This window comes from Rosa chinensis, chromosome 7 (assembly GCF_002994745.2).
Source record: "Rosa chinensis cultivar Old Blush chromosome 7, RchiOBHm-V2, whole genome shotgun sequence".
Lineage (NCBI taxonomy): Eukaryota > Viridiplantae > Streptophyta > Magnoliopsida > Rosales > Rosaceae > Rosa > Rosa chinensis.
The window spans coordinates 48798146-48820786 of NC_037094.1; the positions used below are offsets into that span (position 1 = coordinate 48798146).

Consider the following 22641-nt stretch of genomic DNA (forward strand, 5'->3'; position numbering starts at 1 on the left):
GGGACCCTCTATTCGATTTAAAGGTTTGATATTCAAGTACGCTTCATGACGAGTTTGTGATAATTTTATGGAAATTTTTGGATATGGGAGCTATTTATTACGAATTTCTGAAATTTAGAAAATTATTAAAGGAAAAGGAAAATGTTCCAATGGAATCTTGGCCGTCTGCGTCTTATTTGTTTAATAAGAGCTATTGAAAATCAAGGCAGAATCTTCGGGACCATATATATATATATAGCCTAGAGTCCTAGACTTTGAAAATCAAGGAAGGACCATATATATATATAGCCTAGAGTCCTAGACTAGATCGACAATTCGAAGAAGTAGAGAGAAGCCCAGAGCTCTCGACCCGTTTACACGACCTGACGAGCTACGTAGTGATCGACCGGAACCTCTCCATTTGGCGATGATAGGGCGGCGCACCGGTGCCGTTCGGTTCGTCTTGACGACGCCGACATGCCTCTTGTCACGGATCGTCCATGCAAGGAGCGAGGAGAGAAAATCGAGGCTCGAAATTTTCTAACTTTCTGGCGGTTCCGCAGCATTTTCCGGCGATCGTTTGTCGTGCATGAGGTATGAAGTGTGACCTGCTCTTCGAGCTCTACATGTCCGTATAATCAGTTTTCAATTTCGGTTGGGTATTGACGGATTGATGATTTGTGTTTTTTGGTGTCGTCGGAGTTCACTGTTCACGGCAGCTTCCTTGTGTTTTTGGGTTCATTCCCGACAACAATTCTCGTCCTAGAACTTGAATTGGAGCTCGGTTATGTTCAATTCATGGAACGGTTTGGTTGGAGAGCTCGCTGGCGTTCGCTGCTGGAAATTCCAGTAGATAACAAGGTGAGCTATTTCTCATGGAGAATTGAAATCAGTTTTGTGTTTATCTTCAAGTCTTCTGCCTGAAATTATTGGAATGGAAGTTTGTTAATCGAAGTGCTATGTATTGGCTTGTTATGTGCCGGGTAAAATTGTGGAGGAGTGAGCAAAGGAAGGGTTTTTCCCAGCTACTGTGTTCTTCGTCAAAGGGAGTGAACCCATCTGTTTTAGTCTTGTTTGGAATTGAGGTTAGTTGGGCTCTCCTTTGATGATATTGAAACATAAAAATTTGGTTAATCACCTGATGATTAGAACTTGGTTAAAATGATTTTTGTTTGCCTCTGTCAAGTTCATGAGTGGAAGGCCGCAAGAAGGGACTTTGTGGAGCTGGACCAAACTTGGGTGTGGCACTCTAGAATGAGAGTGGTTACTATGATTTTCACCGAAGGTAATGATATGAAAATAGATAAGAATTGCTGTGATATATATATATATATATATATATATATATATATATGTATGTATTGCAGCTCCCTTTTAATTGTGATTTGATGCATGATGACTTTGGTATGAGAATAAGTCCAAAGGGGCACTTGGCTTGACGTTGAGTTGCCAAGAGAGGAATCTGTATAAAGCCAAAATGAAGGGGAAATTATTATTAATTGGGAAAGTGATAAGGGAATGAGGGATTATTGACCCCAATGAAAATATTATTGTGTAAACTGTATTGTTGTAAGTTCATAGTTGGAATATATCGCAAATTGGTACGAGGATGCTAATTTTTCTTTGGTCGTATTTTAATTTAGACTTGGGTGTGCTTAGTAAATTATGGGTTACGATTAATGAGTAAAGCAGTGTCACTTGGAAATAATTAATTGGACTCGATAAGATTCACTAAGTGTCATTGATCGGAAAATGATTTTAACACTCAAATACTATTGTTGTCGGACTTAGGGACTCTAGTTGCCCAAAATGGGAAAGGTGGTGGTGTTGGCCTAGAAAAGCAAATGGAGTCAAAGCTGCGATATTCCAGGTAGGGGATTCTAGACTCGACTCAGGTAGTAACTTTTATGCATGTACTTTATAGAAATTATTGATGCATGAAAAATGTGTTTTCGATTCTTCTATGAGATATTGTTTGATGACCTGAGAGTGAGAGGAGCATAGCGACTTCCTTGGGTTTCGATCCCCTAAACCTCCGGAGGGGCTGTATGGACTGAAGAGTGTCTGACATCCGTTGAGGTGTGGCACTGCTTCTAGGTGATACGGCGTAAGTGGACACTCTCTCTACACCTTGCCAGTGTAAACGATATTAATCGTGGTAAGGTTGTAGTTGGCATAGCCATCGGTCATCAGGTCTGTTTCATTCTTTTGGGCCCTACTATATTTTTATAAACGAACTACGGTTTGTGGTTTCGAACATTTTTATCTATATGCATTGTTTCTCACTTACTTTGTCGGCACCTATATTTTAAATTATTTTTGCACCTAGTTGGGGTAGAGTCTTATTAAGCAGCGAGGACGAAAGCTCACCCCTACAACAGTTTGTGGATGCAAGTACTGTGTATGAAGACGGGATAGCTAGATGACGCTGGGTATGGCTTAGTTACTTTATATTTCAAATTATGTCATTGACGGAGTTAGATCCGCGTGACAGGTTCACTTATTTCCTTTACTCCCGTGTAACTTCTTTACCGAGGTTGTGATTATTTGTAAAATACCTCTTTTGTATATTTTTTGGACTTTGGCCTTCAACCGGACGAACATTCGATAATTGTTTTGAAATGACTTGTATTTGTTTTCTTTAAAGGATTTCCAATGGTTTTATAGTTTTCACCTCACATAAACAACTGTTTCCATGCTCAAGTTTTCTTCATGTATTTACTAAAGCATTTTAAACTTCCTTGTGTTGCCTTGCGGGTTTTTAGGACTTGTGTTAAGTATCTTAGCTTAGGTTCTAAGGGCACGCGGCACTATAACGTACTCCGTTTGAAGAGGTGCAAATCGGGGCGTTACAATATCGCTGCCCAAAAATGGAATTTCAGTGGTGGTTCTTGTCAAAATACTGATGGGGGTCATATATGCTACTCGAGTATAGATAGCATTGTTTGTGAATTTCATGGTGGATGGAGTGGTGCTGTATGCTCCACAACCAGTCCCTACAATCCTGGCCCGTTCCATCAGCGCAACCAGTTGAGCCCTGCTGTTTTTGGTATGCTTCCTATATTCTTTAGGATTCAGTCAAATAAGTTTGTCACAAGAAATCAGCTTTGAACATATAACTTAACATGGGAGTTGGTTTCATATATACAAAAGGAGGTAGAAGAATTAATTAACTACTAAAAAGGGAAAATAAAAAGTTCATATATCAAGAAAAAGGTAGATGAATGACCAAGAAAGGGTTTCAGAAGGAGATCAACTAACGAAGTGCGGATGAATTACGCAGGGAGGGGGTTCTATATTATCGTTTCATGCATACATATATTATTAATTCATTGATTTTCAATCTAATACATGCATAAGGTAATATGGGGTCAGGAATCAATTTTCTCTAGTAGATACTTAAAGGATCAATTCAAAGTCTAAAGAAGAAGTTGTTATAGTCTATTGGCAAAAGTGCAAAACATAGCTGCTATTGTTTTACAACCAGTTACACTTTCATTGTTGATGTAGGACAAGAATGTGGTCTGTTAACAACCATTTTCATTGTTGAGGTTATTATCCGCTTCTTTGTTTATTTATCTTCTTCCAACTAAACCAGCCACATTTGGAGACTTCTCCAAATTTGGCCACTCATTTGCACAACGACACACTAAAAACCATTGTATGATGATTTGCAAGTATACTCCTACAACACAAGTAACTTAACTGTTATAGAATTTAGTGGCATCTAGGGTACAATTCGGAGCCAAATTTAAGTCAATTTAGGAGGGAAATCTGCCACAATTTTTTTTTTTTGATTCACACAACAGATTATTCTTGTAACCATTGTGCAATGATCCTCTAGATAAAAACTTCAGAATTTTAACCACCTTACACAACGTAAATTTAGTAAACATGTTGTCTAATGCACTTTCCTTCATCACACAACACTTTTTTTTTCGTTGTGCAAAAAGTGTAGTGTGTTAAGGTTTTTGGCATAGTGCGGAGAGTCAGGCGTCCTTGGCCATCTTGGGTAAGTGTTGGGACTGGGTGGTGCCTTCTCCGACGATGGGCGGTGGTGTAGCTATCAGAGCCGCGATCAAGGTTGGTGCCCAGAGAGGCTTTAGGTGCCCAAAGTACCCTGGTGGGCCTGGGCCTCTATTCTGTTGGGTTGCTCAACTGGAATTTGGGCTGGGCCTTCCTTCTTGGGGCCGGGCAGCTGGTGAATGAGCCCGAAGTTGTTAGGGTTCACATTTGGGATCCAGGAGACTGTTTTTGGGCCCTAAACTTATCTGCATGTTGGAATTGCTTCTTTGGTTACTTAGGTAGAAGATTGCTCTCTATTCAGCGCTTTATTTTGCGTGGAGTATGCAAGGTCGGTCATACTACCGGCGGTTACTTTGATAGAAGGTTACCTCCTATTCAACGTATATCTTTGCGTGGAAGTATGGTCGACCATACTGTTGGTACTGTTTTACATAGCCCGGACTCTGTCTGGTGCCTCATCAAATGCTTAATTGCATCCCTTCGTATCCTTGCGAGGTTTTATTTCAGATACTTTGTTGCATCTAGTACTTCTCTTGTTATTTTATATTTTGATGTAGTTTCTACATCTATAAGTTGTAATTTTTCTTATGTTTATTATTAATAAAATGGTTGACTATTACTTTAAAAAAATATTAGTTTCTATTATCTCATACCTATTTATTTGATCGATTTATTTCATTTATACAAGAAAATGGTGGTACTCTATCTACCAACAATTTTATTGATTCTCAACAAAACTTTTATTTGTGGTCAATAAAATTCTTGTAGGGGTCAACAAACCTCCTAAGACTTTCAAAATCAAGAACGTCTTCATTTTTCACTACTAATTATTGATCCTCAATAATACTTTTATTGGGGGACAATACAAGTTTTTTTGGAGGTCAATAAACCTTCTAGAACTTTATGAGTTCTCCGTAGTCCTCTCTATTGATCTCTAGTGACCTCCGACGACTAGCAAGGACCAGTGAGCACCCAGCAACCTCCGGCGAGGTTCTGGCAAATTCTGACGAGGTTATGGTCAAGTTTCGATAAATCTCAAGTGACCTCACTAACACCACCCCCCCCCCAAAAAAAAAAAAAACTTTATCTCTATATGACAGAGGGGAAGGGAAGAGGGCAAAATAATCCCAAAAACAAACAAAAAATAAAAAAATGAACTCAATTGGGTTTTAGGGAACAAAAATTAAGGGCTTGTCCGGTAACGTTTTTTAAAATGATTTTTCAAAAACCAATTTTGAAAATAAAAAAGAGAAAACAAGATTGGATTTTTGAGATCTGAAAATGTGTCTGTTAGCTTATTCCAAAAATAATTTTCAAAAATGAGAGAAGATGGCGACTAGAGATGAGAGAGAGACCTGAGAAGAAGAGAGCGACGTGAGAATATGGAAGAAGAGAACACATTCTTTTTTTTCTTTGTTTTGGAAAATATATCTCCGTGTTTTCTAAAATATGAGAATGCAAAGGTGAAAAATTCTATTTGTCGTTTTCCTATTTTACGAGTAAAATAAAAAATTATTTTCAAAAATTATTTTCTACATTTTTGAAAACAGACCAACGAATGCATTTTCAAGCCATTTTCATTTTATAAAATGAAAAAATGACTTGAAAACGTTACCGAACGCCACCTAATTATCTTATGGATAATAGGGAAATCCATAAGTTTGGTAGGATAAGGAAGATTTTAGGGTATTTGGACATTTGCCCTACTTCTTATTAGTACAAGTTTTTTTTTATAAAAAATAAAAAATAAAAAATAAAAAAAAACAACTGGCAGATATTCATATGCAAAACACTTTGCCAGCTGCCCAGAGATTTTCATGGTCAACAAGAAAATGACATGTGTAAGTCACTACAAAACTATCTGTTAGAGAGGTTTTTATTAATCATACAAGGCATCATTGGCCAGTCTTCAGTTTTCCTCTGCAACTCACTTTTGATATATGTTGTTAATAACACTGTTAACCTTATGTCATTATTCATATTTCAAAGGGCAGTTTGGTATTTTCATACCCCCCCCCCCCCCCCCCCCCCAACAATGGAGCATAACTTCTTTCGCCACTAAACCCAACCATATTAAATTGAGTCACTAATCCTCCATATCCCTCACACTTTCTCTTCCTCTTTCATTTCAAAATCTAAAAATTTTGAAGTTTTTAACTGCTATGGAATTTTGAGGCTTCTCAACCACCGCATTTGCCCACCAAATCTATCCACATCCAATTGATTCAATCTACAATTTTACATATGAACCTTGTCAAAATGTTGTAATCTCTTATGGAAACTTCAATTTGGGGACGTGAGCTTCCAGATTACATACCTCGTGGCTTGATCAACAATATGATCTTTGTTGGGCAGTTTTTTCTTTGCAAAGTAAATGTTGTTGGGATAGAACAACCTAATTGAAATTGCTCCTCAATTTTCCAAACCCAAAAAACTATTTAACTGCTCCCAAATTTCAACACTTTAATTCATCATCATGAGAACTTCCACCTCAAAACTACCAAAGCCAAACCCCTATGCTTCCAAAGACCCAATGACCAACTGGACCATTCCCAAAACCCCCAAATTTCTACCCTCTCTAACCCCTCACTACAATTGCAAAGACGGGCTCCAAAGTGTGTAAGGACCCTAGTTCAGGTTCCAGGTCAAGCTTCATAGCGGTGGAGACCCGGTCCTCTCCTTCCCTCTTGATCTTGATCAATACGTCAATGACTCCACGTATGTCGGCTTCCCCGACGTCGTGGAGTTATTGCTTCCATCATCATCATCTCTCACTGATTTTTGGAAAATGGAAGAGACAATTTTACTCTTGAAAATATGCTAGATGACATACCAACTAACGGAGTCGTTAACGACATGTACCATAATTGGGTCAGGTTTGTTAGTCCAAGTACTAATTTGCTATTTTTGAAACTTAAAAAAAGCTTAATTATTGTACTTACATGAGCATTTGCCTAAGCATAATTAGCTACAATGAGCCACACACATATTGCCGCTAGCGGCACCAATAACTGTCATGGGTGTGACCTATGGAAACACCGCCAAACAGGTTGTCACCTGAGCTCCAGCGCAGCCCGAGATCACCTCTGATGCTCTGTCACGCGTCGTGCCAAGATCACCTTGCTGAAGCATCAGAAGCTGGGAACTGAAGCACATCAGTCCCACATCGAAAACAAGGAAGAGATCAGTCTCTCCCTCACTTATAAAAGGTTCACTCCTCTCTCCTCATTAACTATGCATTTACTACTTACTTAACGTTACTCTGTTGACATAAATACATTGACAGACTTATAACGTTACTCTGTCAACATAAATGCATTAACATACTTAAGTATCGGAGTAAAGAAGACTGCCAATTGTGGATTCCCTCTGACGCCCTTACTTGACAGGTGACGCTAGCGCTACGACTCATTCAATAGCGGTACATTAACAATTATCAGTGACGAAAACATCATGAACTCTTTTTGAAATATTTCCTACACGTATCAAAGAGGTTTACTGGTTGTTTAAACATTTTGGTGAATTATGACAGAAAACTATTCATTGAAGAGGTTTTTATTAACCCTACCTTCATTTGCGAGTATTCAGTTTCCTCTACAATTCAATTCTTTGTTTATATATTGTAATTCGATGGAGGCTAGAACGAAATCTTGTATTGTCTCTTTTTTTTTTTTTGGTGGAAGATAAGGGTTAGGATGATTTAAACTGGAGGGGCTGCCAGCTGTCATGATTTCGTGGGCAGCAAGCAGCAAAAGGCCACGTGTCAATCAGTCAGAAAGTATCCGTTGGAGCCTGTTATATAAACCTATACCTGCATTTGCTGTGTCTTCACTTTCTCTCCTCTAAATGCAAATCATTTCTTTGTTTCTTCACTCTCTCTCTCTCTCTCTCTGTTCAACAAATTTCACTTTTCTGATCAAACTTTCCGCTGAATTAAGCCCTAAGATCGAGACCCACATCGATCAAAAACCCTAATCGAGATCGAACAAAAACCCTAATCGAGATCGATCAATCATGAAGCAGAAGCGGGCCTTTGCTATGGTTTCGTCATCGTCGTCTACCGTGAAACCCTCACGCTTCCCTGAAGAAGAAGAATCAGTCCGGTGTTGGGAGAGCGAAACGGCGTCGTCAAACAGAACCCGACCCCAAATCCAATCCAGATCAAGAAGAGGATCGAAAACAAGAAACATCAATGATGTCTTAAAAGATGAAAGATCCAAGATTTCTGGGATCAACCGGATTTTGGGGACACCCATTCCCGTGAGCAATAACCTGACATGGAGGCTTTTGAAATCTCACATGCGAATTGAATCTTTTTACTGCACCAAGCTCCACTCCGCTCTCAATGCCATCCACGAGTGTTTCGAGCCTTCCAAAGACCCCTACACCAACAGAGACATTGCTGAGGACATTGTCTTCGACTTGGAATCCGATTCCGAGTTGAATTTGAGAGGGTTTTACACTGTGGTTTTGGAGAGGAGGGATGATGATGATGGTCATGAGGAGATGGTCGGTGCCGCCACGGTGAGGATCAATAAGGGAGTGGCTGAAGTGCCACTCGTGGCGACTAGGCCTCAGTTTAGGAGACTTGGGATGTGCAGGATTTTGATGAATGAGCTCGAAAATCGGCTCATGGAATTAGGCATTGAGAGGTTAGTCTTGCCTTCTGCGCAAAGCGCACTCAATACATGGACTAGTAGTTCAATTGGGTTTTCAATTCTGACTGAGGCTGAGAAATCAGAACTCAGTGCTCATCATGACTTCTTGGATTTTAAGGACACTGTTATGTGCCATAAAATACTGTTGAAGCACCCAATAGTGTCATTGTGATGCGGTTGATTGACAAACCTCCAGTTTCCTGATACCAAGAGTCTAAGATCATTCTTTGGTCTTGTTAAGCCTGTCCTCATCCCACACTAACTTTTCATTAGTACCCGCCTTGCAGCGCCTCGTTTTGGTCACCTTCTGGGTTCCTCTTTGGCTGTTTGAGTCAAAACTCGAACTCCTCTTTTCTCAGTAGATATGAGATTTTCTTGTGTTTATTTTCTTTTATTTTTATTCTTGGAAGTTTAGTATTCAATAATGTCTCTGAGATTCCCCTGTTTACTTTTCTAACTTTTTATGATTTTCTGTTTTGCAGATAGTATAACCTGATATCTGCTTTGGCGGAATGTGTTCATGAATCTTTGTAGAATTAACATTCACAATGGTAGGGGTGTTGCATATATGTTCCATTGAAGTGATTGAACCCATTTTTTGAACAAGAATGTATGCAAATCCTTTTTCTGTTCCTTAGACACTCGGATTTGAGATATTTTGTGACATGCCAACGTTCATGCTTGATGCTGCATTACTTTTACATTACTTTCACAATAGAAACCTTTGTTTTCACAAGTTGATAAGCTGTAGTTCATTTCGGCTAAATAGATGTCTATTATAGTTAGAAGCAGGTGACTTGTTAAAGGTTGAATTGGTTGCAGATAGTGTAACCTGATATCTGTTTTGGCGGAATGTGTTCATGTGTCTTTGTAGGATTTACATTCACAATGGTTGGGATGTTGCATATATGTTCCACTGAAACCAGATCTTGAATAAGAATGTAAGCAAATCATTTTTATGTTCCTTAGACACTCGGATTTGAGATATTTTATGACATGCCAACGTTCATGCTTAATGCTGCATTACTTTTACATTACTTTCTGCATTACTTTTACATCACTTTCTGATATAGACCATTGACACAGGACTACCTTAGGTTCGCTTATCGAAAACTAGCTAGTTGGTATGAGTCTGCTTTACATCTTATTACTTAAAACATCACTTACTAGAAAACAATAGAAACCTTTGTTTTCACAAGTTGATAAGCTGTAGTTCGTTTCGGTTAAATAGATCAATCCCTTTGGTTCTTTGAGTCAAAAGTCCAACTCTTTTCCTAGTAGATATGAGATTTTCTAGTGAATTTTAGTGTTTTTTTTTTTTTGCTTGAAAGTTCAGTGCTCAATAATTCCTCTGAATTTGCCCTGTTTAGTGTTTGGACTCCTTAGTGTTCTAGTTTTCCTCTTTATATAGTAAATCCAAAACAAGAAAACAAAAGGTCCATTTGGTGGATTTTACGAATGATGTTATTAATTACATGATGCTACTGACATGGTGATTGCAATCATGTATTTACTTAACCTGTTTAAGGGCATGTTCATTTGAGTAAGTGCATGCCCTTATTCAGCATGCACCCTGTCAAAGAGACACCAATAATGTTGCTACTGTCATCTTAGGCGTATTAAGTCTGTCCATTGTAGATTTTGAGCCCTTGTTGTCATTTGTGTTGTCAGAATGTGCAAAAGTGAATTGGTAGGCTTTTTGTAAGTGACCTCTAAAAGTTACGAAACTATTGAGTCAATAGTGATACATGAGTTCTTGATAATCATATGTTCAAATAAATGTTACCCGAGCTCCTATCTTGAGCATATTCAGTGCACCAATTCAGATATTGAGGTATATTCTTTGTTAATCTGCAGGAATTGACTCCTAATAACTTGAAGAAAGTCAGCATCATGGGTACGTCCTAAATTTAGAATACTGTAAAGTTCAGATCTTTTGCTTCCTAAGCATTCTGTCCTTTATTTTCATCGAGTTTGCCACCCACATTTTATGAGTGAAGCTATCATGTCCAAATTTGTTGTGTAGCTTGTGAAGAGATGGGATGTAATAATGTAGGATCATGGGAAGCAACTGCCGTTGGTTAGCTTGCCTAATTCTAGTGTTTTCTATTCTGATCGTCTTATCTTAATGTTGTGTATTAGACTCTTAGATCACTGGCTTAAATTTATTATGTTATTTGCTGAATTATAGCTAGAGTTCCTCAGTCTCAGCTTACGTTTTCTAACTGTTCCTAAACCTCTCTTGTTTTCAATAATGACAGGATATATGAAAACCTTGTAAGCATAAGAGCTGCCTTCAAGCCTTCTGGATGTCTTGTCAAGTTATATCTCTGCCATCGTGCAAAGGGTTTTACCGTTGGGGATTAACTTGTTTACTGTTGAGCATTAACTACTTGTATTTATATTTATATAAGCTCTGTGCGCCTTTGTGTTCCCCAAATTCTTCAACATTACTGGCATTCTTTGGATGCTACAGATGGTTTGATTCCTTTATGAATTTCAATATTGTAAATGTTTTGTTCTAGTTGAAGAGTGCAATATAAATTTAATGGTAAGCATGGGATTGAAATGCGTTTCCCTCACACATATATGTAGAAGGTGGAAATGAATTGATGGAAATTCATTTAGCAGACTAGCAGCTTGGCCTTTAGTTTTAATTTGTATTCCAACCATAGGAAAACTCAAGCACATTCACCAGTTACAAGCTACCAATTCTGCTTTTGCATTGTATTGTATATTTGTATTGGCTCTTCTGAAAAGCTACCAATTCTGCCGTAGCACAATTTCAACAGAACCTGTGCAGTGTGGAATTTCAAGTTAACTGGAAAATGAAGTCTTCAGAGCTAATACTTCAAAGAAAAAAAAAAAAAACCGCACTGGTCAAGACTTTCTCAGCTTTCCTTTTCAATAAAATCAATCAGCTCACTTTCGTAGCCCGAATCTGTAAATTCTTATTTCATATCGAGTGTCGGAGCATGCTACTGGCAGCTTACAATGTTTCACTCGTACTCATAGCCAACAAATCTAGCTAGTACTGTACAATAGCAATGAGATTATGTAACAAATAACATACATGGTACATCCACAGTAGTCCAGGTGCAGCCTTTCCAATTTCCCTGTAATAATGAGGAAGTTCTTCTGTTTCAAAGATCCAAATTAACTTCAAAACGAATTTGTTAACAATGGCAGCAAAGCAGGATCTACATTTCTTTAGATAGTAAACAAACTAGCAATTTCGTAGCAGATACATCTGCGGAGAAACCCCTCTCCACCATTTCGTAGTAGATACATTAGTCCCATAGCCCCTAATGTCTCATCGTTATTAATAAGACCTTGGATAATTAGTCCCATACCCCCTAATGTCTCATTTATTTGAGAAACTTTGCTTCTCCAACTAATATAGTGGCCCCAAGTCCCCAACTACAAAGCCATTAATCATTATATTATATGTCCTGACATTAGGTTGAAGTCCTTTTGATGATAAACTGCAAAAAATTTCCCTAGCAGATTCAACTCTTCCAGCCTTACCCAAACCTTCAATAAGAATATTGTATATAATAAAATATCTATAACAACTTCATGCCTTCCAACTCTCTAAACAGTTCCATTGCGATATCTAGTTGTTGGTAATTACATAGGCCATCCAGTAAGATACCATAAGTTTGAACACTGGAAGTTTGTTAGCCACTACTTTGCATCTTGTATTGCATGTTGTATCATCCATCAACAACTAATGTATCGTTTAGAAAAACCAAAGCGAAAGAACCGAATTAGCCAAATTAAATGGCATATGCATTTGCTTGTTTAATTGATCAAAAATCCGGCGCAAAGTCACAAAGGCAATTAATTGTCTACAAGATGGGGAGGCTCTCCTCTCTGAGCCACAAAGTATTGCTGATCATGTGGTTGATTTTTACAAGACTTTGTATGGTCCCGGGGCTGCTCCACAAGATGTTGATAAATTTTGTCAGATTATTCCTAGCTGAGCGCTGGAGTTTTCTGTAAACTCAATTAGGAATGCAATAACTTGCTACTCTACTTGCAGAAAAAGTAATCGGACAGAGTTGTGCTATTCTAGTTTAATTCCTCCTGCATTGAGGATACAAATTTATGTAATGGCCATGCTTTGTATCATTAGTAAACTCTTTTGTATTTGAATCAGGATTGATATCCCTATTGCAATTAGGACTAGTAAACCTTTATGGGAAGGTGGCTAGTTTTGTTTGCCTACTTAAGTACTTGGTCCCTGCTCTAGCTATTATCAAGCATACATTGTTCTCTGCCCATTAGAGACAGCCTAAGGGATATCTCAGAGGAGAAGCACCAAGATTACACCAGGTTTGTATTAAGTTCCACAATCTTCATTCTCTATGCATGAGTGAGTTCGTGTTCTTAATCTTGAGCATAACGCATATATCCATATATACATCAATATTAATTTACATTTGGTATCAGAGCCATTGTGCTCAATTAAGAATCGACTCAATTTTGCAAAACCTATTTTGTTTTAAAAAAAAAAAAAAAAACTTTGCTGCAATTTTGGGTCTTCATTAATTAAAGCCCATTGTTAATCACCATAAGATGAAAGCCTATTTTTTCAACGGCTTTGTTTCACGTCAGTTTTCCAAAACCAAACCCAAACTTCATCACAATAGACGCGACCCCAAATTGGTTTTCTAGGATTCTTCAATTGGGATTTTAATAGTAGAATTTCCGCCTAAATTCTAAAGCTACAATTAAAATCTTGATCGAGGGATCCTATTGCTGAAGAGTTTGCTTTCATCTTGTTGCCATCGACAAAATTCGCAGTGCAATTTTGCTCTAAGGTACGCAGCTATACCAATACTGCAACCCAGAAATTTTTGTTCTTTTACTATCAGTATTATATATGTTTGGATATTGAATTGGGTTTGATGATAGCCTTGTTGAGACCTATATATGTGATTGCACAAGATGGTTAATTGATTTTGTGTTTTGATTGAGTATATGTTTTCTTGTTGCTGTGTTGTTTGCCTTTAGAAAATCTAAGTCTCCTGATTCATTGTAAAGCTACACAGTAAGCCTTCATGCATAAAACTCGAAACACTTAAAATTCTGTTGATCCAGTTTAGTTAATTTTTTCACATATAGTATTGTCAATAGCAATCCCATGTTAAAAAACTTTAATTAAACCTCAGTATTGGATCAACATCTTGTGACATTAGTTTTAGAAGCTAGAATCCTTGCTCCCCATAGGAGGTTTAAATGATTATGACTCCTGAGATTGATGTCAGCATATAACAGGCTTTAAAACTTGCCTTCAGAAGGTGAACTGAACTGTCTTCTTGCCACCCTAGGTGTTGACATGTTCTAAACTACCTATAGTTGAGTTTTGAATTCTGGGTATATGATTAAGTATATGTCAATTGTCCTTTTGCCACTCTAGGTAAGGCTGACACGAGTAAAGTAAATTAGGGCTCTTCATTAAAATGCCTACTACATTCTAAATTTTCTCTTTTTAAGGAACAGTTAATGTTATCATCAATGAGCAGATATTGCTTAAGCTTTAGTCAACTTGAACCTCTAAATGTTTTTGGAATGATCTTTGAGCACACTTCATATACATATACAGATATTCTTTTGGTACCAATCATATATAATCAATTCAAAATAAGACCTTCTGTAACATGACTAATATCATGGCTTAGTTTGTATTTTTCCTTCTTTCTTGTAGCTGTGCATATTTATGTCAGGGTATGAAGTTTGTTCGTAAATGATTAAGAGATGGAAAAGTTTACCACCCTTAGTTTTCTAATTTTGACTGGGGTGTGAGTGTATTTGCTTTGCTAATATGTATAACTCACTGGAATATCAAATAGAGAAACCTCAGTTTCATAAGCGACCCTCTAGATGGGTATAAGGCCTATATATAATAGATATGAATGTCTATATCTAAAGGATCAGTGGGAGTGGTAAATTCATAACTATCGAATTTTTAAGGGGGAGAAAAGTATCAATTGTTTATAGAACTTGATTGATTTTGATTTCATTATGTTCATTGTTTTGTATTGCAAACGACATATGATCGATCTTATTCTGAATTAAATAATGGAACTGATAATCTCTTCTTTCATATTTGCTGGGTGCTTATGCCTTATATCATCAGAATTTTGGAAACACAAAATGACTAGTTCAGTATTCAGTCTTCTTGAATAACCAATTTTTGTTTTTGGAAGTTTGTTTAAACCTCAAATTGCTTTTGAAATTTAGATTCATGAACTCTCTGTGTGGTTCGATTTTGACGTTGACACTTATTAACTACTTCAAAAGTTGTCTATGCAGTATTGAACTCGAATCCAAAATCTGTTGCCTATGATTCTCTTGTAGAGTTCAAAATATGTGTCATATATATGCTTGCTATAAGGTTCATGTGGTTTGACCTTTTATATATTGTTAATGAAATATATATATACACACACACACAAGCATTCATCGTTTTTGATGCATGAAGTGTATGTAAGTACTTGCATATCAAACTGTGGCATTCTGCATATATTGAACAGATCAATTCCATTACTTTGAACAGATACCTAAACTTCACTAGTAAAAAATAGCATTTGCCTTTTTAGAATATTATGTATGACATTATACAAAACGGGATCTGAATATACATAGTTCAAGCAAAAATTAAAAACTGTAACTATTGTTAAGAGTGTATCAATTGTGAACGAAATTTTTATAATGCCACTTTCTTTAATTAACTTGATATTGATTGTTATTATCCTTCTTTCACAGACATCATGTATTTATCTGTTATAAATTGCATGTTTAAAGATTGCATATGATAAAAAAGAATACTTAGTTTGAGATTGTGACATATATCATTGTGTTCGGTTGTTCTAGTTGAACTAGACTGCTTTGAAGCCTTGTTTGACTTGATGATAAATAGGTTTTCACTCTCAAATGTCATCAGCCTTTCATTCTTATATTGAGCAAATGATCCAACCTAAATTTGTTTTGCTTTCATGTTAACTCACTAAATTATGTATTTGTTGTGCTTGCTAATAATATATACTGCTAGTAGGGAATTGGCATGCAGGTCTCTTTGAACTTTTAGCTGTCTATGTCTATATGTATTCAACAAATGCAGATATATGAATAAAACGAAATAAATTTATTCTCTTCTCTTCAGCTCTTAAAATAAAAATGGAGGGAATAAAGTTTGTCCTCTCCTTCAGTTCTTAAGAGGGGAAAAATATTCTGTGCTCTTCTTTTTGGTGTAAATCTCAAAGAAAGTCAGAAAATCAGTAGTTGAAAGTGTGAGTGATAAATGCTTCCAAGTTTTACGAGTAAACAGTTCTGTTTTGGTCATATGGTAAGTGTCCATAAGTTGTTCCAGTTTGCTTTTTTTTTGCATATCCCTTTGGAGGAAAGTAATTGCTGTAAGTTGACTTCTGATTTGGTTATTATAAGCATTGAATCATGATTATTGAAGATATATCTTAGCCTGAAAGATTGAGCTTCAATATTGGTTTCATTACTTACTCTGCTGAGCTCTTCGTTATCTAAGTTGATTGACTTCAACTTTATTTTGGTGTTGCTCATGTTTTCATCTTTGGCTTCATCATCAACAATTGCTTGATCTTCCTACCTAGCCAACGACAAGCTTAGCTATGTTTTCATATGCATCTAAGACTATAACAGACTAGACTATTTCATAATAAAATGTAAATTAAGGTCAAGTAAATTGTCAAATGGGCAGGTTGGTTTTCTTGGGAGATAGCTAGCTTCTAACACGTAATTGGAACTAATTTTCTGGTGCCTATGTTTTCCTATCGTGTCAAGTTTTCCCAAAAGTAAATTTTCTTCCATTGATTGTTGCTGTGTCTGCTATGAATTGTTTGAGTTTATGTGGGTAGATAAATTACTACAGTATTTGGGTACTCCTGGTGTTTGAACTCTCTATGGTTTTTCCGTTAGTTTGATTCTTGCTATTGCTTTCTTCATTTTCATTTCGAGCTTCTTGAAACAATTATTTTGGTATTCTCTGGTCTGTTCTGATCACTTCTCTTTGTCTGGCTTTTAGTTCCAAAGATGGTAGGTTTCAATTATTTGACAAGGAAGTGAAAAGTTTAGTATTTTTCTTGTGAAAAGTTTAGTATTTTTCTTTTGGTCATAAAACTTCAGTGTATGAATATGACAACTGTTAAGGAGAATAAATACATTTATCTATTTTGGACTAGTCATTAGTATGTTTTTGTATATGCCTCATCTTGAATCTTAGAAGCTCATCCTCGTTGTGATTATAGTTTCCTTGTTACACTAATAATTTAACTTGGTTACATTAACAAGATGAGAAGATATTGGCCTTAATTTGTTTTGTTTGAGTTGCAGTTGATTAATTGCAAATAATCAATTAAGGTTTGCAGATACTTTTGATCTTCTGAATTTAATTATATTCTTGAAAACTTTAAACTTATATGATATTCATTTAAGGGAATTCAAGTAAATCTTTGTTTGAAAGTTCTTGGCATGATAGACAAAGTGCATTCCTCTCGTTTTGCTCCAGCCAGATAGTTCATCCATTAATCTTTATTTCATAAACTATCTGCTAAAGCGTGTATTCTTAGTCTGTGCCGAACATTGAAAAACATACCAAGTCCTCAACAGTTTAAAATACAGTTGAAGTTATAATTGTTCCCACACTAATTTTCATAAATTGGAAACTAAGGTAAGAACAAAAAATCTCCATTTGTATCTTATAAAGTGTGAATGAATTGAATAATATTAGCTATACATGCAACGTCATAGGATATTGGAGACTACAACAGCTAATACTTATCTTTCATGTTCTTACCAATTCTATTGATTAGTGGGAGTAAAATATTTTTGTTGAGGCTTCAATTTTGGTTGTGCTTAAATGAATTTGCTGCAGATGCGAAATTATATATGCACGTAACATTAACCTTTTGAAGTTCCTATTCAGTGTATTACAGCAGGTTTTGATCTAAGCTGTTGTGTTATGTGTTCTGCATATTACTAATTTACTCGAGTAATAAAGTTGTTTAAGTACTTAAGCATATGCAAGTATACATGCACATATATAATCAAACTTGTTTCAGCTTCATTGAAAGCATTATGTTATTGATTCTGCGTTTAAAGAATCCTACAGTTGGACCCTATTGTGCTCTTTAATTCTCTGAGCATGCATCTACATATATTCTTATACATTTTGTGACTCCTGTGATTTGTGGCTGCTGCGTCATGGTAGTGAGGTGCTAGTGCTTTGTTAAACACTTGTTTTCTCATTGTCTGGTGAAGTTAATCACAGATTGACTGAGTTTGGGGATAAACTTGAATTTATAACTTGTCCAGCGCGCACTTCATAATTACTATATCTGATTCTAGTGGCATTCTTGTTGCTTCGAGTATTGATAGTCCAAGTGGGAGACTGTAAGAATTTGTGGACTTATCAATCTCAATTAGGAATGCAATAACTTGCTACTCTACTTGCAGAAAAAGTAATCGGACAGAGTTGTGCTATTCTAGTTTAATTCCTCCTGCATTGAGGATACAAATTTATGTAATGGCCATGCTTTGTATCATTAGTAAACTCTTTTGTATTTGAATCAGGATTGATATCCCTATTGCAATTAGGACTAGTAAACCTTTATGGGAAGGTGGCTAGTTTTGTTTGCCTACTTAAGTACTTGGTCCCTGCTCTAGCTATTATCAAGCATACATTGTTCTCTGCCCATTAGAGACAGCCTAAGGGATATCTCAGAGGAGAAGCACCAAGATTACACCAGGTTTGTATTAAGTTCCACAATCTTCATTCTCTATGCATGAGTGAGTTCGTGTTCTTAATCTTGAGCATAACGCATATATCCATATATACATCAATATTAATTTACATTTTCAACATAGATAAGCCAATTATTATGAATTTCGATCGCCTCTAACCACTCTTATATGTGGCCAATATCTAGCTATCTGTATAATGACAAAGTTTAGACGATGACCAAACTGTTATTTTCACATCCATACTTACCTCATCTCAATCACTGAATCTGGTACGGTCTTTCTACCATGCTACAAATATCTTGGCCCTTTGTTTTGTGATGGTTTATGCAGTAAATCAGTAATAAACCACAAATCAGGAATGGCCAATCCCACCTTATCTGTAATCTCATTTCAGACCAGAAAATGAGAAAAGCTTATCTTTCATTTATAATAACCACTTAACCAGGCTAACCTGCTGAATACAAACACAGTCCGTGTTTTCAGTTTGCTTAGCAATGGGGTCATCACTGTGGGTTACTAGCAATCATGACAATGGGGAAAACCTTCCAGTAATTTCCACACTCTTGTTCATGGTGTTTATTCTGCTCTGGTTCTTGTGGATTTGGAAGAAACCGAATAGGAACCCTACAGCTCCATTGCCACCAGGCCCTCGTGGTCTGCCGCTAGTCGGATATCTTCCATTTCTTGGTGCAAACCTCCACCTAGAATTCACAGACATGGCAAGGGTTTATGGTCCAATTTACAAACTCCAACTTGGTACCAAGTTGTGCATTGTGGTGAGCTCACCTGAGCTTGTGAAACAAGTGGTTCGTGACCATGACATAACATTTTCCAACCGTGACCTTACAATTGCTGGTCTAGTCGCGTCATATGGAGCATCAGACATTGCATTTGGATCGTATGGTCCAGATTGGAGGAAGCTGCGCAAGGTGTTCGTGGGTCAAATGCTAAGCAAAATCAACCTTGATGATGGCTATGCTCTGAGAAAAGAGGAGGTGCACAAGTCGATCAGTCGTATTTATCATGACAAAATTGGAACCCAAACTGATTTGGGCGAGTTTGCATTTTCCACAGTAATCAACGCAAATTTGCTTATGCTATGGGGTGCAACTCTACAAGGGACTGATTTTGGTGAAGATTATAGGAAATTGGTGGCAGAAATTGTATATCTATTTGCAAAACCAAACATTTCGGACTATTTTCCTGTGCTAGCAAGGTTTGACATACAAGGAATTGAGAGGCAAGCAAAGAAAGTTCAATCCCCGATTGACAAGATTCTAAGTTGTGCCATAGAAAAACGGATGAAGATGCTGGCCTCAGCCAAAAATGGGGGAGTACAACAAAAACATGAAACGAAGGACTTTCTGCAGTTCCTCTTGGAGAACAATAATAACCATGAAGATGGTTCAACATCGTTTACAGTGCAACAACTGAAGGGCTTGCTCGGGGTATAGTAATCTAACTTTTGGTTTATTCTTTGTATGGAAGAGTGGTAATTAATATATATATATATATATATATATATATATCGTATTAAGTTTCATACTCTATTGAGTGAATTACAATATATATTAACAGGATGTCGTGGTGGGTGGAACTGACACTACGGCAACAATATTGGAATGGGTTCTGACTGAGCTGATGCAGCACCCAGAAGAAATGATAAGAGTTCAAGAAGAACTAACACAAATTGTGGGGTTGAACAACTTGGTTGAAGAGTTTCATTTGCCGAAATTACATCACTTAGATGCTGTGATCAAGGAGACATTTCGCTTGCACCCTCCGGTGCCCCTTCTAGTGCCCCGGCGTTCAAGCCAACCTACCATCATTGGTGGCTATTACATACCAAAAGGTTCCACTGTTTTTCTCAATGCTTGGGCCATACACAGAGATCCAAGTGTTTGGGACGATCCCTTGGAATTTAGACCCCAGAGGTTCCTAAATCCAAGCAATAGCTTTGATTACCAGGGCAACAAATTTCAGTTTCTTCCATTTGGTTCTGGGAGGAGAATATGTGCCGGGATTCCCTTAGCAGAGAGGATGCTGTTCTATGCGTTGGCTTCATTCTTGCACTCGTTTGATTGGAAATTGCCTAATGACGAAAAGCTTGACGTTTCAGACAAATTTGGGATTGTGACAAAGAAAAACACTCCACTTATTGCTGTACCAACACCCAGGTTATCTAATTTGGAGCTCTATGCTTAAAAACATTTGCCTTGGTGCCAATGTTAAACATGCAGCAACTTATATTAGCTATAGGTGTTTTTGGTCCAACTGTTCCCTAATCCTTAATTAAATGTTGTGTGCTTCGATATATATTGTAAGAATAAATGGAGAAAGTACAGAAAATAAATGTTTTGTGGTTTCTTTGGTTGCATGAGTGATATTTGTTGTGAGTTTTTATAAAACCTTATTCAGACAACACATTAACTTAGTCAGATAGTAAGCTACTTGATTACAGCTCGTTCTGTTCCTAAAGTAAAACATACGAAAAAAAGTGTGATATTATTCATAATACCTTCAGAAACCATATGCTTAAAAACATTTGCCTTGGTGCCAATGTTAAACATGCAGCAACTTATATTAGCTATAGGTGTTTCTGGTCCAACTGTTCCCTAATCCTTAAATGTTGTGTGCTTCGATATATATTGTAAGAATCAATGTTTTAAAACGCTGAGGCGTAGGCCGAGGCGTAGGCCGAGGCGTCTTGAGGCTCACGCCTCAGCGTTTTTCAGTGAGCCTCAAGAAGGCGTTTTCCTTGAAGCATAAGGCGTAAGCCTTACGTATAAAAGACCTATATTAATGTAATTATTACTCTTATATATATATATATATATATATATATATATATATATATATATATATATACCACATTAAGAGTAACTAAGAGAACATTATTAATTATCATTCACTTGTAATAAATACTAGAATATGATTCAACAAAGTCACCAACACAAAATGAAATCAAAGATCTAAAGTTGAAAGACCAAAGATGAAGAACAATTGTTGAAATCTACTTCATGCTTGGAAATCATCATCCTCATCAACTAGGAGCTTGCCATCCAAACTATATTACCACCTAAATGGATGTCAACTAAATGCTGCTTGAATCTAAAAATACCACCGATATTTTTTTAATCATAAACCGCACACAGAAAGTACTTCAACTCCCCCGGAATTGGTTTAGTTCATTTCCAAGCATGATCTTTCTTTGTTGTCCAGAACTCATCGTTTCTTTCACTAAACATAGCAGCATATCAATTGTGGTATTATACAATTGTAAACAATTATGACAGCATTGTTGTAGGAGAATTGTAATTGTGTTTATTATTGATAATAGGAGCCCTTTATATAGGGAGTTACAAGGTACACAATAGGTAATAGAATCCGAATACAATTGAATACCTATAACACTTTCCTGTTACAACTCTAAACCCTAGTTTGTAGAGGCACACATTATGTCGACATCCTTCAACACTCCCCCTTGTGCCGCTCAAACTTGGTGATGACGCTTTGATTGTTGCCTCGTTAAAAACCTTGCCAGGTAACAAAAACCCTGTGGGACAAAAATAACCTTGGTCGAAGGACAAAAAAAGCACAACACGTCCTTCACTCTTCGAGATCGAACATGTAGACATCATGCCTCCCCTTGATGTCAATATCTCCCCCTGATTGCTACAATCATGAGGGTTTAGATAACTTTCTCAATCCGATGCTATTCACATGTTTCTCGAAGGTGGATTTTCGTAACAACTTAGTAAATAAGTCCGCTACATTATCCTCTGATCGGATTTGGTTGACTTCAATATTTAGAAGTGCTTGTTGTCATTTTGATGGAGGGAAGGAGGAGCATGGAAGGTGGCATTTTGCCTTGTGGGATCCGATCCCACACTTCCGTCATTTCTTTTCTCTCTGTAGGGATAGAACAAACCCATATCAATCGTACCTCTCAAATATCGAAAGATTGTCTTTATACCAATCTAATGGTGTTGCGTTGGCACGGGGCTATATCTAGCCAACAAGTTCATAATAATTGAGGTGTCCGGTCTTATATTGTGCTAAGTACAATAATGCGCCTATTGTACATAAGTAAGCACTTCTGCTATTAACACGTTTTTGTCATCATCCCTGGGAAGAAACAGATCCCTTTTTGGGTCAAGATTACAGACGACCATGGTGCATCTTTGACTTTATC

The 22641-nt window shown here is 37.0% G+C and overlaps 2 protein-coding genes and 1 long non-coding RNA gene across 7 annotated transcripts; all 3 read left to right on the forward strand.

Annotated features, from left to right (window-relative positions):
* Positions 1 to 308: 308 nt before the first annotated feature.
* On the forward strand, positions 309 to 2590 carry LOC121050560. Its single transcript, XR_005803434.1, has 2 exons — positions 309 to 1264; positions 1771 to 2590. It is a non-coding gene; the product is annotated as an uncharacterized LOC121050560 (long non-coding RNA).
* A 5268-nt stretch (positions 2591 to 7858) lies between these two features.
* On the forward strand, positions 7859 to 11234 carry LOC112178530 (increased DNA methylation 1). 4 transcript variants are annotated; one of them, XM_040511091.1, is made up of 5 exons: positions 7859 to 8657; positions 9146 to 9214; positions 9538 to 9604; positions 10521 to 10560; positions 10925 to 11234. In XM_040511091.1, the coding sequence occupies exons 1-2, from the start codon at positions 8020 to 8022 to the stop codon at positions 9147 to 9149; spliced, it is 642 nt and encodes a 213-aa protein (XP_040367025.1). In that variant the 5' UTR covers positions 7859 to 8019; the 3' UTR covers positions 9150 to 9214; positions 9538 to 9604; positions 10521 to 10560; positions 10925 to 11234. The 4 variants fall into 4 exon arrangements, with proteins under 4 accessions (XP_040367025.1, XP_024172438.1, XP_040367023.1 ...); XM_040511089.1 differs by lacking the exon at positions 9538 to 9604 and having other exon boundaries at positions 7860 to 8657; positions 10690 to 11234; XM_024316668.2 differs by lacking the exon at positions 9538 to 9604 and having other exon boundaries at positions 7860 to 8657.
* A 7602-nt stretch (positions 11235 to 18836) lies between these two features.
* LOC112178526 (labd-13Z-ene-9,15,16-triol synthase, chloroplastic) lies at positions 18837 to 21074 on the forward strand. 2 transcript variants are annotated; one of them, XM_040511085.1, is made up of 3 exons: positions 18837 to 19894; positions 20025 to 20655; positions 20990 to 21074. In XM_040511085.1, exons 1-2 carry the CDS (start codon positions 18941 to 18943, stop codon positions 20649 to 20651), a joined length of 1581 nt encoding a protein of 526 aa, XP_040367019.1. In that variant the 5' UTR covers positions 18837 to 18940; the 3' UTR covers positions 20652 to 20655; positions 20990 to 21074. The 2 variants fall into 2 exon arrangements, with proteins under 2 accessions (XP_040367019.1, XP_024172431.1); XM_024316663.2 differs by lacking the exon at positions 20990 to 21074 and having other exon boundaries at positions 18838 to 19894; positions 20025 to 20805.
* Positions 21075 to 22641: the final 1567 nt, after the last annotated feature.